The sequence below is a fragment of the Carcharodon carcharias genome, chromosome 18, assembly GCF_017639515.1.
Source record: "Carcharodon carcharias isolate sCarCar2 chromosome 18, sCarCar2.pri, whole genome shotgun sequence".
Taxonomy (NCBI): domain Eukaryota; kingdom Metazoa; phylum Chordata; class Chondrichthyes; order Lamniformes; family Lamnidae; genus Carcharodon; species Carcharodon carcharias.
The window spans coordinates 98,769,689-98,782,976 of NC_054484.1; the positions used below are offsets into that span (position 1 = coordinate 98,769,689).

Here is a 13,288-nt window from a genome sequence, read left to right on the forward strand (position 1 = left end):
TGGGGAATTTTTATAGCAAAGGAGATGGGATTGGGGGGGCTTTTGGGGGGCAGTGGGTGGCCTCAGAGCAACAAGTTGAGAACCCCTGGGTTGAAGGGCACATCTTAATCAGGACTGAAGCATTCACAACAATCTTCAGCCAGAAGTGCCGAGTGGATGATCCATCTCGGCCCCCTGCAGAGATCCCCAGCATCACAGATACTAGTCTTCAGCCAATTCGATTCACTCCTTGTGATATCAAGAAACAGTTGAAGGCACTGGATAATGTAAAAGCTATGGGCCCTGACAATATTCCGGCAATAGTACTGAAGACTTGTGCTCCAGAGCTTGCCACACCCCTAGCCAATCTGTTCCGGTACAACTCCAACATTGGCATGTACCCGACTATGTGAAAAATTGCCCAGGTATGTCCTGTACACAAAAAGCAGGACAAATCCAACCTGGCCCATTACTGTCCCAATCAATCTACTCTCCATCATCAGTAAAGTAATGGAAGGGGTCATCAACAGTTCTATCAAGTGGCACTTGCTTAGCAATAACCTGCTCACTGACACTCAATTTGGATTCTGCCGGGGTCACTCAGTTTCTGACCTTATTATGGCCTTGGTTCAAACATGGGCAAAAAAGCTGAACTCCAGAGGTGAGGTGAGAGAGTCTTCCCTTAATACCAGCATTTAACCAAGTGTGGCATCAAGAAGCCCTAGCAAAACTGGAGTTGATGGAAATCAGGGGGAAATGTCTCCACTACCTGGCACAAAGAGATATGGTTGTGGTTGCTGGGGGTCAATTATCTCAGTTCCAGGACATCACTGCAGGAGTTCCTCAGGGTAGTGTCCTAGGCCCAACCATCTTCAGCTGCTTCATCAATGACTTTCCTTCTATCATAAAGTTAGAAGTAGGTATTCTCGCTGATGATTGCACAATGCTCAGCACCATTCACGACTCCTCAGATACTGAAGCAGTCCACGTCCAAATGCAGCAAGACATAAACAATATCCAGACTTGGGCTGACAAGCGGCAAGTAACGTTCGCGCCACACAAAGTGCAAGACAATGACCATCTCCAACAAAGAATCTAACCCTCGCCCCTTGCCATTCAGCGGCATTACCATGCTGAATCCCCCACTATCAACATCCTGGGGATTACCATTGACCAGAAACTGAACTAGAATAGCCATATAAATACTATGGCTACAAGAGCAGGTCAGAGGCCTGGGATCCTGCGATGAGTATCTCACCTCCTGACTTCCCAAAGCCTGTCCACCATCTACAAGGCACAAGTCAGGAGTGTGATGGAATACTCCCCACTTGCCTGGATGAGTGCAGCTCCTACAACCCTCAAGAAGCTCGACACCATTCAGGACAAAACAGCCTTTCCACATTCACTCCCTCCAGTACCGATGCACAGCAGTAGCAGTGTGTACCACCTACAAGATGCACAGCAGAAACTCATTAAGGCTCCTTAGGCAGCACTTTCCAAACCAATGACCACTACCATCTCGAAGGAAAAAGGCAGCAGATAGATGGGAATACCACCACCTGGAAGTTCTCCAAGTCACTCACCATCCTGACTTGGAAATATATTGCTGTTCCTTCACTGTCACTGGGACAAAATCCTGGAACTCACTTCCTAACAGCACTGTGGGTGTACCTACACCACATGGGCTGCAGCAGTCGAAGAAGGCAGCTCACCACCACCTTCTCAAGGGGAACAAGGGATGGGCAATAAACGCTGGCCTAGCCAGCAATTCCCACATTCCGTAAATAAATTTAAAAAACACTGGAGAACTCCACTACTTTTCAAAGTAGCAAGGTTGCTTGGTTGGGATGGTTACTGAAGAAAATAAAGGTGGAAATTGGGAGGGCTGTGGACATAATCTGCCAATCCTGCTCAGATATGAGGGTGGTGCCCATGCCAGAGGGTTGTAAGTGTTATACTCTCTCTTTAAACTAAAAGGGGAGAGGGACAAATCCAGCAACTCTTAGCCAGTCAGACAAGAATCATGGACACAATGAATTAGCATTTGGCAAAGTATGGACTAATAAATGAAAGTCAGCCTGGATTTGTTCAAGAACATTTGATTTGAAGATTTTTGGAAAGCAAGTTATGAGGAGGATGCAGAGAGCCTGCAAAGTGATATAGATAGCTTAAGTGAGTGGGCAAAAAATTGGCAGATGGAATAAAATGTGAGGGTTGTCCAGTTTGGCAGGAAGAACAGAAAAGCAGAATGTTATTGAAATGGAGAGACACCAGTGAATGCTGCGGTACAGATTGATCCGGGTTTCCTTGTACATGAATTGCAGGTACAGCACATAATTAGGAAGGCAAATAGAATGTTGGCCTTTATTGAGAGGGGAGGTGGAGTATAGGGATAGGGAAGTCTTGCTACAGCTGTACAGGACATGGCTGAGACCGCAGCTGGAGTCCACTTTCAAAAAGCATTTGACCACGTACCACAGAATAGCAAAATTGAAGTCCCATGGGATTAAAGAGACAGTGGCAGCATGGATACAAAACTAGCCAAGGAATAGAAAACAGTGAATAGTGAGGAACAGTTGTGTTCAGACTGGATTGAGGTATATACTGATGCCCAGGGGCCGGTGTGAGGACCAGTGCTCTTTTTGATATATATTAATGACCTGGAATTGGGTATGCAGGGCATCATTTAAACGTTTGCAAATGAAACAAAATTCGGAAATATAGTAAACAATGAGCAGGATAATAACAGATTTCAGGAGAACATAAACTAAATGGGCAAACACATGAAATTTAACACAATAGTGTGATGTGGTACATTTTGGAAAGAAGGATGAGCAGTGGTAATATAATCTAAATAGTACAATTTTAAAGGTGTGCAGGAACAGAGATACCTGTGGGTGTTTGTACATAAATGTTTGAAAGTGGCTTAACAAGTTGAGAAGGCTGTTTTTTTTTAAATGGGATCCTTGGCTTTGTTAATGGAGAAATAGAGTACAAAAGCAATTAAGTTATACTGAAGCTTTACAAAACACTCAATAGGCCTCCACTGGTGTATTGCATTCAATTCTGGGCAGCATACCTTAGGAAGGATGTCACAACCTTGGAGAGGATGAAGATGACATTCACTAGAATGGTACCAAGGATGAGGGACTTTAGTTATGTAGAGAGACTGGAGAAACTGGGGCTGTTCTCCTTAGAGCAGAGAAGGTCAAAAAGGAATTTTATTAGAGGTTCAAAATCGGGAATGATTTTGACTGAGTAGATAAAGAGAAACTGTTTCCAGCGTTGGAAGAGTCATTAACTGGAGGACACAGATTGAAGGTAATTGGCAAAAAAACTAGATGCAACAAGGGGAGATGGTAGTGCAATGGTAACAGCCTACTAATCCAGAGGCCCAGGCTAATGCTCTAGGGACATGGGTTCAAATCCCACCATGGCAGCAGGTGGAACATGAATTCAGTCAATAACAAAAAAAAAATCTGGAATGGAAAGCTAGTGAACATGAAACTATCTTCAATTGCCATTAAAAATCCATCTGGTTTACTATTTTCCTTTAGGGAAGGAAATCGGCCATCCTTAGCTGGTCTGGCCTACATATGACTCCAGATCCACAGCAATGTGGTTGCTTCTTAACTGCCCTCTGAAATGGCCTTGAAGCCACTCAGTTCAATGGAAATTAGGGATGGGCTACAAATGCCCATCCTTTCCAGTGACATGCACCCCTATGAAAGAATTTTTAAAAAAACACTTGTTTTAGACAGTGAGTTGTTGTGATCTGGAATACTCTGTCTGAAAGGGTGGTGGCAGAAGATTCAATAGTAACATTGAGAAGAGATTTGAATAAATGCAGGGTTAATTGGATTAACGTGAACAGGAACCATTGGCCAAATGGTCATCTCCTGTGCAGTGTCATTCTATTGTCTTTGATTAATGCCATGGTATTTTTCACATCTATCTGAGAGGCCAGACAAAGTTTTGGTTTAACATCTCATCTGAAAGATGGCACCACTGACAGTGCAGCACTCCCTCAGTACTGCACTGCTAGCCTAGATTATGTGCTCAAGTGCCTGGAGCAAGGGAATAAGTAATCATCCACCCTTGCTAGATTGAGATTTCAGCTCCATGACACCATGGAGCAGATAAACTGGTGTTTGCAGGTCATCACGCCCTACAGAACCTGTCCAATTATCAAAGATTTCAGTGAGGCAGACATCAGACAGATTATATAACATATGGATGTTCTGCTCCATCGCACAACTCCTAAATGTGTTTGCAAGGATCCTGACAGTAATTTAGTGGAGGATTGCAGGATATGATAATAAAAAAGAAACACTTGCATTTATTTATTGCTCTTCATAGCCCACAAGACATCGCAAAGTGCTTTACAGCCTACAAAGTACTTTTGAAATGTAGTCACTGTTGTAATGTAGGAATCAAAGTTTGCACACAAGCAGCGATGAAACAAGTAAACTGTTTTAGTGATGTTGGTTCAGGAATAACTATTGGCCACGACACTGGGCATAACTCCCCTGATCCTCTTCAAATATTATCTTGGACTTTTTTCCATCCGCCTGAGAGCTCAGATCAATGTTTTATCTGAAAGGTGGCACCCCTGATAATGCAGTGCTCGCTCAGTACTGCACTGAAATGTCAGCCTGAACTTTTGCTCCAATCCCAAAAGTGGATGTTAAACCAATGACTTTCTGACTAGATTTTCCCCATTGACTATGAATGGGTGGAAAATTCCTGCCTGACACCAGGATTCAATACATTTCCCAATATTTGTAATAGTTCCTATATTGTATTCCTGTCTAGTTTAAATGGGACACAACAAAGCTAAGATGACATCTACTGGAATATCTCAACTAATATTCTGCATACTAGACTGCCTTACTATCCAATAATGTACCCGCTGCAGAATACTATAAAGAAGAACAAGAAAAAATTGAGGCCTTTTTTTGTTGGAACAATTTAGATTATGGGGCAATATGTTAGAAGTGTTTAAAATTATGAAAACATGGAACAGGGTAGGTAGAAACAGTGTTTCTAATACTTGAAGTATCAAGACTGAGAGGCCATGGGCACAAGATTAAGTGTAAAAGATTTGGAAGAGAGCAAATAAAAAACATCTTTGTACAACGTTGTGAAGCTGTGGGTCCTCGTTTGACAGTTAATGGTTGAGACATGAACTATGTCAACGTTCAAAATTAGATTGAAAATGTGGATAAAGAACAAGATCATAAAGTGGTATGGAAACAAACCAGTTAAATAATAGGATTGGGACTGTTTGTTAATGTGGAGGATATTATGATCTGGTTGGGGACCAGTAACTTTTTATTTAAAGCAGACAAAGTTTGAAATCCCAGTTACCCACTAGGAGAATAAAGCCACAAGATTCCACCGTTTTAAACAAATAAAATAAGCTTTACTATACAAGGTCAGAAAAGTCAATCAATTTACAATATCTATCTTATACTCTAACATTCAGAATTAATATGAGGTAACTATGAATTAAAAGACAAACTGTTGTTGAACACATCACACTGCACATCAAGTGTCAGAAACAACCAAGACAGATCCCACTGATTTCTCAGCAAACAACCCACTTGTCAGTGACCACTGTGAGTCACATTATCTCATTAAAATTCTGTCTCCCTCACAAGGGATTTCAACTCTTCACTTTTGAAGATCTCACCTCTGAATTCCCTTAAAAGCCACTCTGACTTGGACTGCCTCAACAACTGCTCACCTCCTAATGATTTGATCTCTTCTCCTGAGACTGCATTCCATGGAATACACAAAACTGCACCACTGCCTCTAATTACCAGCATACTTCCAACTTTTTTGCAGACCGCTAGCTTCACTAAGCTGGCATTGCTCCTGGGTTTCTCTGAGTCTCTCTGCTGCACCAAGCTATAAATGACTTCCAGGGCTTCTGAGTCCTAACCCTTTCCAGCATGCAACCAGCAACCTTCAGTCACCTTCTCAGCTCCCCAGGACTTCTTCTGAGCCCTAACTGCACCAAATGGCTCCCAGGGCTTCTCTGTGAGCTGCAAACTACACAAGGTCCAAACTGCAAATAACCTCTTCTCCCAGCAAGTACACAGATAAATTGAAACCAGAGAAACTTCTTAAGCTCCACCCATCTCTATCAGGGAGATTTTTCTGGGTCACTGAATGCTTTTAAACTAATTTAACTCTTACTTCTAAAACAAAACATCTCCCTGGACTGCACTTCTTTACAGGCAGTGTAGATGTTACATCTCCAGCTCTCTAGCTAAGTGAGCCTACCTGCTGTTTTAGGATCTTATCTTTCTAGCTGTTAACCCTTTAAGTCAACATGGTCCAAACTTTTAAGTGTAATAGACGCCGAGCTGCTTTAGTTGCATTAATCCAATTTTCTACAGTTAAACTTTAATCTTCCCAGAACTAAAATTTACCTCTTAAAACATTAACATGAACCATGAACTAAATATTCGTTACAAGGATAAACGTGGACAAGTGGATGGAATAGCCCTTTATGTGCTGTAACTTCTATATATTTAAATGCTAAATCAAAGAACAAAGAAAAGTACAGCTCAGGAACAGGCCCTTCGGCTCTCCAAGCCTGCACCGATTATATTGCCTGTCAAACTAAAACATTTTACAATTCTGGGGTCCATCTCACTCTATTCCCATCCTATTCATGTATTTGTCAAGCTGCCTCTTAAACACCACTATCGTACCTGCTTCCACTACCTCCTCTGGCAGCGAATTCCAGACACTCACTACCCTCTGTGTAAAAAACTTGCCCCGCACACCTCCTCTAAAGTTTTCTCCTCTCACCTTAAATCTATGTCCTCTAGTAATTGACGCTTCCACTCTGGGAAAAAGCTTCTGACTATCTACTCTGTCCATGCCATTCATAATTTTGTAAACTTCTATCAAGTCACCCCTCAATCTCTGACACTCTAGTGAGACCAGTCCGAGTTTCTCCAACCTCTCCTCATAGCTAATAACCTCCAGACCAGGCAGCATCCTGGTAATCCTCCTCTGCACCCTCTCCAATGCCTCCATATCTTTCTGGTAATGTGGCGACCAGAATTGCACACAATATTCCAAGTGTGGCTTAACCAAGGTTCTATACAGCTGCAGCATGACTTCCCAGCTTTTATACCCAATACCCCGCCGATGAAGGCAAGCATGCCATATACCTTCCTGACTACCTTATCCACCTGCATTGCCACTTTCAGTGACCTGTGGACCTGTAAACCCAGATCCCTCTGCCCATCGATGCACTTAAGGATTCTGCCATTTACTGTATAATTCCTACCTGTATTAGACCTTCCAAAATGCATTACCTCACATTTGTCCGGATTAAGCTCCATCTGCCATTTCTCTACCCAAGTCTCCAACCGATCTATATCCTGTTGTATCCTTCGACAATCCTCTTCACTATCTGCAACTCCTCCAACCTTAGTGTCGTCTGCAAACTTACTAATTAGCCCAGTTACATTTTCCTCCAAATCATTTACGCATACTACAAACAGCAAAGGTCCCAGCACTGATCCCTGCAGAACATCACTAGTTACAGCTCTCCATTCAGAAAAGCACCCTTCCAATGCTAATCTCTGTCTTCTATGACCAACCCAATTCTGTATCCATCTTGCCAGCTCACCTCTGATCCCGTGCGACTTTACCTTCTGTACCAGTCTGCCATGAGGGACCTTGTCAAAGGCCTTACTGAAATCCATGTAGATAACATCCACTGCCCTTCCATCATCGATCATCTTTGTCACTTCCTCAAAAAACTCAATCAAGTTAGTGAGACACGATCTCCCCTTCACAAAACCATGCTGCTCTCACTAATACGCCCTTTTGCTTCCAAATGGTAGTAAATCCTGTCACAAAGAATCTTCTCCAATAATTTCCCTACCACTGACATAAGGCTCACCGGCCTGTAATTTCCTGGATTATCCCTGCTACCCTTCTTAAACAATGGAACAACATTGGCCGTTCTCCAGTCCTCTGGGATCTCACCCGTAGCCAGTGAGGATACAAAGATTTCTGTCAAGGCCCCAGCAATCTCCTCCCTTGCCTCCCTCAGTACTCTGGGGTAGGTCCCATCTGGTCCTGGGGACTTATCCACCTTAATATTCTTCAAGATGCCTAACACCTCTTTTTTGATCTCAACATGATCCAGGCTATCTACACACTCTTCCCTAGACAAATTGACCGCCAAGTCCTTCTCTTTGGTGATTACTGATGAGAAGTATTCATTTAGTATCTCTCCCATTTCTTCTGGCTCCACACACAGATTCCCACCTCTGTCCCTGAGTGGATCAATCAATCAACCCAATGTTGCTATTGAAAACCTCATTTATAATATAGACACTAAATTGGGAATGATAGGATACGGAATTTATTCAAGTCCTGCAAGAAAGGTTGCTATCTTAAAAATGGCAAAGATGCAGGGTGAATTTTCAGGTTTTTCTCTTTTATGAACTTTTATATTTTGCACTGGCTTTCACCTGATGGGGCTGGATTTTCACAACTTGTGTGTCATTCTCCCTGATCTTGTTTCTTAATGTTCTCACAGTCAAACACGTTTATTGTTTCAATCCAGCTAGTTTGAACGATTGCTTATCTGATTGCTCCAAAGACATAACTCCGAGCGTACCAATTTAAGATAATTGTCAAAAGAATCAAAGGTAAGATGAAGAGAATTCTCTTTACTCTGTGAGGTGTTGTGATCTGGAATGCACTGCCTGTAAGAGTGGTGGAAGCAGATTCAAGCAGAGTTCTGAAGAAGAGTTATGGACTCATAACATTAACTCTGTTTCCCTCTCCGCAGATGCTGTCAGACCTGCTGAGTTTTTCCAGCATTTTTTGCTTTTATCATGGCATAATAGGCTGAATGGCCTCTTTCTGTGCAGTAGGATTCTGTTGCGACAATAATTCTAATGTCTTTCTCTTCTCACATTTTCTCCATGTACAGGCGAGCTGTCCTTGGAGGATGTGCCTGATCCCTTCTTGGTCACCATGCACATCATCACCAATCCAGGAAACTCAGCAGCTCTGCAGACAGCAGTCGACGGCCTCATAACATGGATTAATCCCAACCTGCGGCTCTTCATTGCCTCCGAGCGCGGCTCCTCACAGCCGTTGAGAATGGGCAGTGGTGGCAATACTGCCCATCTGGCGCTGGCTGTGATCATCTTCGTCCATGAAGAGTGTGGGCAACAGATTTCACAGCTCCACGAGCACTTCCTCCATCCTCCATGGCAATACCACCACACCGAGTGTGTCAAGGGCAGGATTCTCCCTTACATGCCCAGGAACCAGGACTTCTTCACTCTGGCCAATCACACGGCTCTCTGGGCTGTCAGGCAGGTGCACTATGGGAAAGAAATCATCCGCTTCACCATTTACTGCAGCTTTGACAACTTTGTCGACATGGTGAGGATGTACCAGCTGATCCTGAGAAGAGAGTCATCGAAAAGGAAGCCAGACTTTGTGTTCTTCACTGTCTATTCCAACATGGAGGTAGATATTCAGCTGTCACTGAAGAGGCTCCCAAAGGGTCAGTGCCCCACTCCCACCGAATCAGCCCTGCTCGAGTTCAGAGTTCACAACATTGGACACCTCATCCCACTCCTGCCCAATCCCTGCAGCCCAATCAGTGGTGTAAGGTGGCAAACGGAAGACTATGATGGCAACAAGCTCCTGTTGCAGGTAATACCGCCCTCTGCTGGAAAGTGGAAGGAAATGTGGGGGTGGGGGGAGCATGTTCTGATTAAAGTATCATCCCCTTGTTTATGTAATAAAGAACACAGTTATAAAATAGTTCGCCCTTTTTAAAGGGAGAGTAAAACTTCTAGCTCCAACTAAGCTCCCACTGTTTTGGATCTGTCTCACCAAGGAGCTACTGGCTCCTCAAGATGGCTGCATTTGTTACACTGCACGCAGCCACTGGAGCTAACTGCCCACAGGAAGACCCATCACCAGTTCAACATGCCAGTTTGTACTCTGTGGTGCAGTTGACAACACACGTGCCCACTCAGCAGCTGCCTGGCTGCCTTCACAGCTTTACCACCAGGAGTGACCTGTGTCTTGCAGGAGCCCCATGCAAGGTTCACTTTGAGGGCACCTACAGTTTACTAAATAATATTAAATACAAACAACTTCGGTGTCAAATCCACAGAGATACCACCGTGGAATTAGGTAACAAAAATAATTAACATAATGATCAGGGATCAGCTATTACAGTTCAAGCTTGTCAATCCTCCAGGATTGTCCTGGAGTCTCTAGGAATTGGAGATTAATTTCCTGGACGCTGCTGGGAGCAACATCAGGAGATATATTACAATGGCAATTGGAAAAGTAGCTGAGCAGGTCAGGAAGGCCATATGATAAAAACTACAGGGACAATGTTTACTGTTTCTCCTTTTGGGTATAGTCTGTCTTCCCTCATTCATTGCTTTCTCATGCTCTTGAAACAGCTCCATGTGTCCATATGCCAAATTTTCCACCCACTGGAGGGGGTGATGTGCAGGAGCGGGTGCAGGCAGGCGCGCCTCTGATCAGTGCCCCCAGCAGGGGCATGCTGCCATTTTACGTGGGCGAGGCAATTAAGGCCCGCCCAGTGTGATGCCCGCCAGGAAGCGCTATGCACTCCCTGTACAGGCCGGGGGGGAATTCCCTCAGCCGGGAGTGTGCTCTTTCACGCATGCGCGCAAAAGAGCGACTCATCTCCCTGAGGCTATGCGCTGCCTCAGGGAGATCGGCTCCAAATTTTAAAATGTTAAACACATGATAGCAAGATTTCCCTGAAATGTCCCCCTATGTGACACTGTCACATGAGTTGGGACATGTCCATCACTTTTACTGAAACCTTTAGTAAGTATTTAAACACCCTCATGAAACATCACCCCGCCCTTGGATGAGGTTTCCTGCTTTTTCTGAAGCCCGCCAGGGCTCCCGGCCTACCAGCCAACCTTAAGGTTGGATGGGCAGCTCCATTAATGATGTTAAGTACTTTTTTAAATGGCCTCAATAGGCTGTTGACAGGTCGGCGGTCACACAGCAGATTCGGCTGCCCCCCCACTGACCTGAAAATGGAAATGATGCGGGGTGACATCGGGAGTTCCGCCCAATGTCATCCCGCGTCGGCGAGTGAGCCCCGCCCCCTGCTCGCCGACCATGTTTCTGTTTTCAGGCTTAGAAATGCCCAGCTCTGACATTCCAGCTATCCACCTGCTTATGGAGTAATTCAAACACTGCACCAAATAAAAAAAAAAGCCTTGACTTTACCACATTTTCGGTGGAAAAAACACATGTACGCAACATGTAAGACAATTATATGAGTCCACATACTGACTTGCACACGATGGTAGCATAGCAGTAATTTTACTGGACTCATAATCTAGAGACCTGAATGGTCTGGAGACAGAGTTCAGATTCTACCATAGCAGCTAGAGGAATTTAAATTCTGGGATAAAATGCTAGTTTGGTTAATAATTACCATGGAACTATAGGATTGTTTGCAAGAAATGCTTATATCCCGAGAACAGATTTTTTAAAAATACACATGCATACGCAACTCACACATACACTGAACTCCACTCTTGCACATATGCAGCCACACACATACACACACATTTGTACACTCGTACATGTACAGATACATATGGGTATATTCACACCTACACATACAGTGTCTAGTGTGCATTTGTTGGAACATACCTTAAAGAAAATTACTGAAAGCTAGGGATTTAGGTGTCGATATTCTCAAGTCACTATATGCTAGTGTACAGGTACAGAGGTAATTTAAAAAAAATTCAAATTGTTTTTTCCCTCTAGGGGTTTGTGAGGGCTCAATGGTACAATTGTACCGAGCTCAGGTTACACCTCATGTGGAGGACTGCATTCAGTTTAGGCACTGCATTTCAGGTGGTTCCATTGACCTCGGAGCTGGTGCGGTGCAGATTCACCAGACTGATACAGAGACTTAAGGGTTAAATTATGAGACTACAATTGGTTTGCGTTCCCTTGAACTTAGAAAGTTTAGGGGTGATCTCAACTGAATTGTTTAAAATGATTAAGGGATTTAATAGGACAGATAGAGAGAAATTATTTCCTCCTGTCAAGGAATCCAGAACCCAGGAACAATAAGAGCTGGGCCATTTGAGTGAAATCAGGAAGTGCTTTTTCAAACCAAAGGTAGTGGAAATTAAAAGGCTGTGGATGTTGGCAGTCAATTGAAATTTTCAAGATGGATCAATAGATTTTTGTTGGGGTGGGATATCTAGGGATATGGAGCTAATATAGATAAATGGAGTTGAGATACAGATCAGCTGAATAACAGTATAGGTTCAAGGGGTGGAATGGAAGAAAGATTTGCATTTATATAGTACCTTCCCTGATCTTAGGAAATCCCAAAGCGCTTTACAGGCAATGAAGTACTTTTGAAGTGTAGTCACTATTGTAATGTAGGAAATACAGCAATAGATTTATACACAGCAAATTCCCACATACAGTAATTTGACAATAGCCAGATAATCTATTTTTGTGATGCTGATTGAGGATAAATATGGGCCAGGATGTTGGGCAGAACTCTCATGTCATGTGATCTTTTATGTCTATCTTTGAGAGCAGATGGAGGCCTCGCTTTAAAGTCTCATCCAAAAATGGCATCTCCAACAGTGCAGCACTCAGTGAGTACTGCACTGGAATGTCAGCTGAGATTTTCCTGCTCAAGTACAGTATCTGGAGTGGGACTTGAAACCAAAACCTTTTGACTCAGGTGAGATTGTTACCCACTTAGCCACAGCTGATGTTAGTATTCCTATCTTCCTACACAGGAATCACATCCGAAAACATCAGCACAACAGAAGGGTCACAATATGAAAGTGTCACACATTTGCCTGCTGCTGTGCAGCCTGTCTGCCAGGTTTAAGTGAGCGGTGTGGCCTTAAAATGGTGAGGTGTGAGTCCTCCTCGGACAACAAGGGGCAGCTGGCCATCGTCCTCACCCAGTTGGTCAACAAAAGGTCAACATAGACCATGACTGAGTAAAAGCTTCATGTCCCTTTTATCTGATAAACGTTCTACTAACATCAGCGATGCTTAATAAAAGCAAAACAGAAATATTTCAGGAACCCAGTACACTGCGGGCATGGCCTTTTGATAACAGCTTTAAGTCGTCGCTAAGTCTCTCTGATGTTGCTCATTGTTGACCGAGTGGGCAAGTAGACAAATGGTCTTTGTTGTTTCAGTCAGTACCCATTTCATATGGATTTAGAGCACTTTTCTCTGGCGCACACATGAG

At 43.6% G+C, this 13,288-nt stretch overlaps 1 protein-coding gene across 1 annotated transcript in view; it reads left to right on the forward strand.

Annotated features, from left to right (window-relative positions):
- LOC121290490 (protein FAM124A) overlaps nt 1-13,288 on the forward strand; it is a 28,671-nt gene that overhangs the window by 11,452 nt on the left and 3,931 nt on the right. The window contains exon 2 of the mRNA XM_041210927.1: nt 8,957-9,693. Coding sequence (XP_041066861.1) covers nt 8,957-9,693 — 737 coding nt within the window. The remainder of the gene's footprint in view (nt 1-8,956; nt 9,694-13,288) is intronic.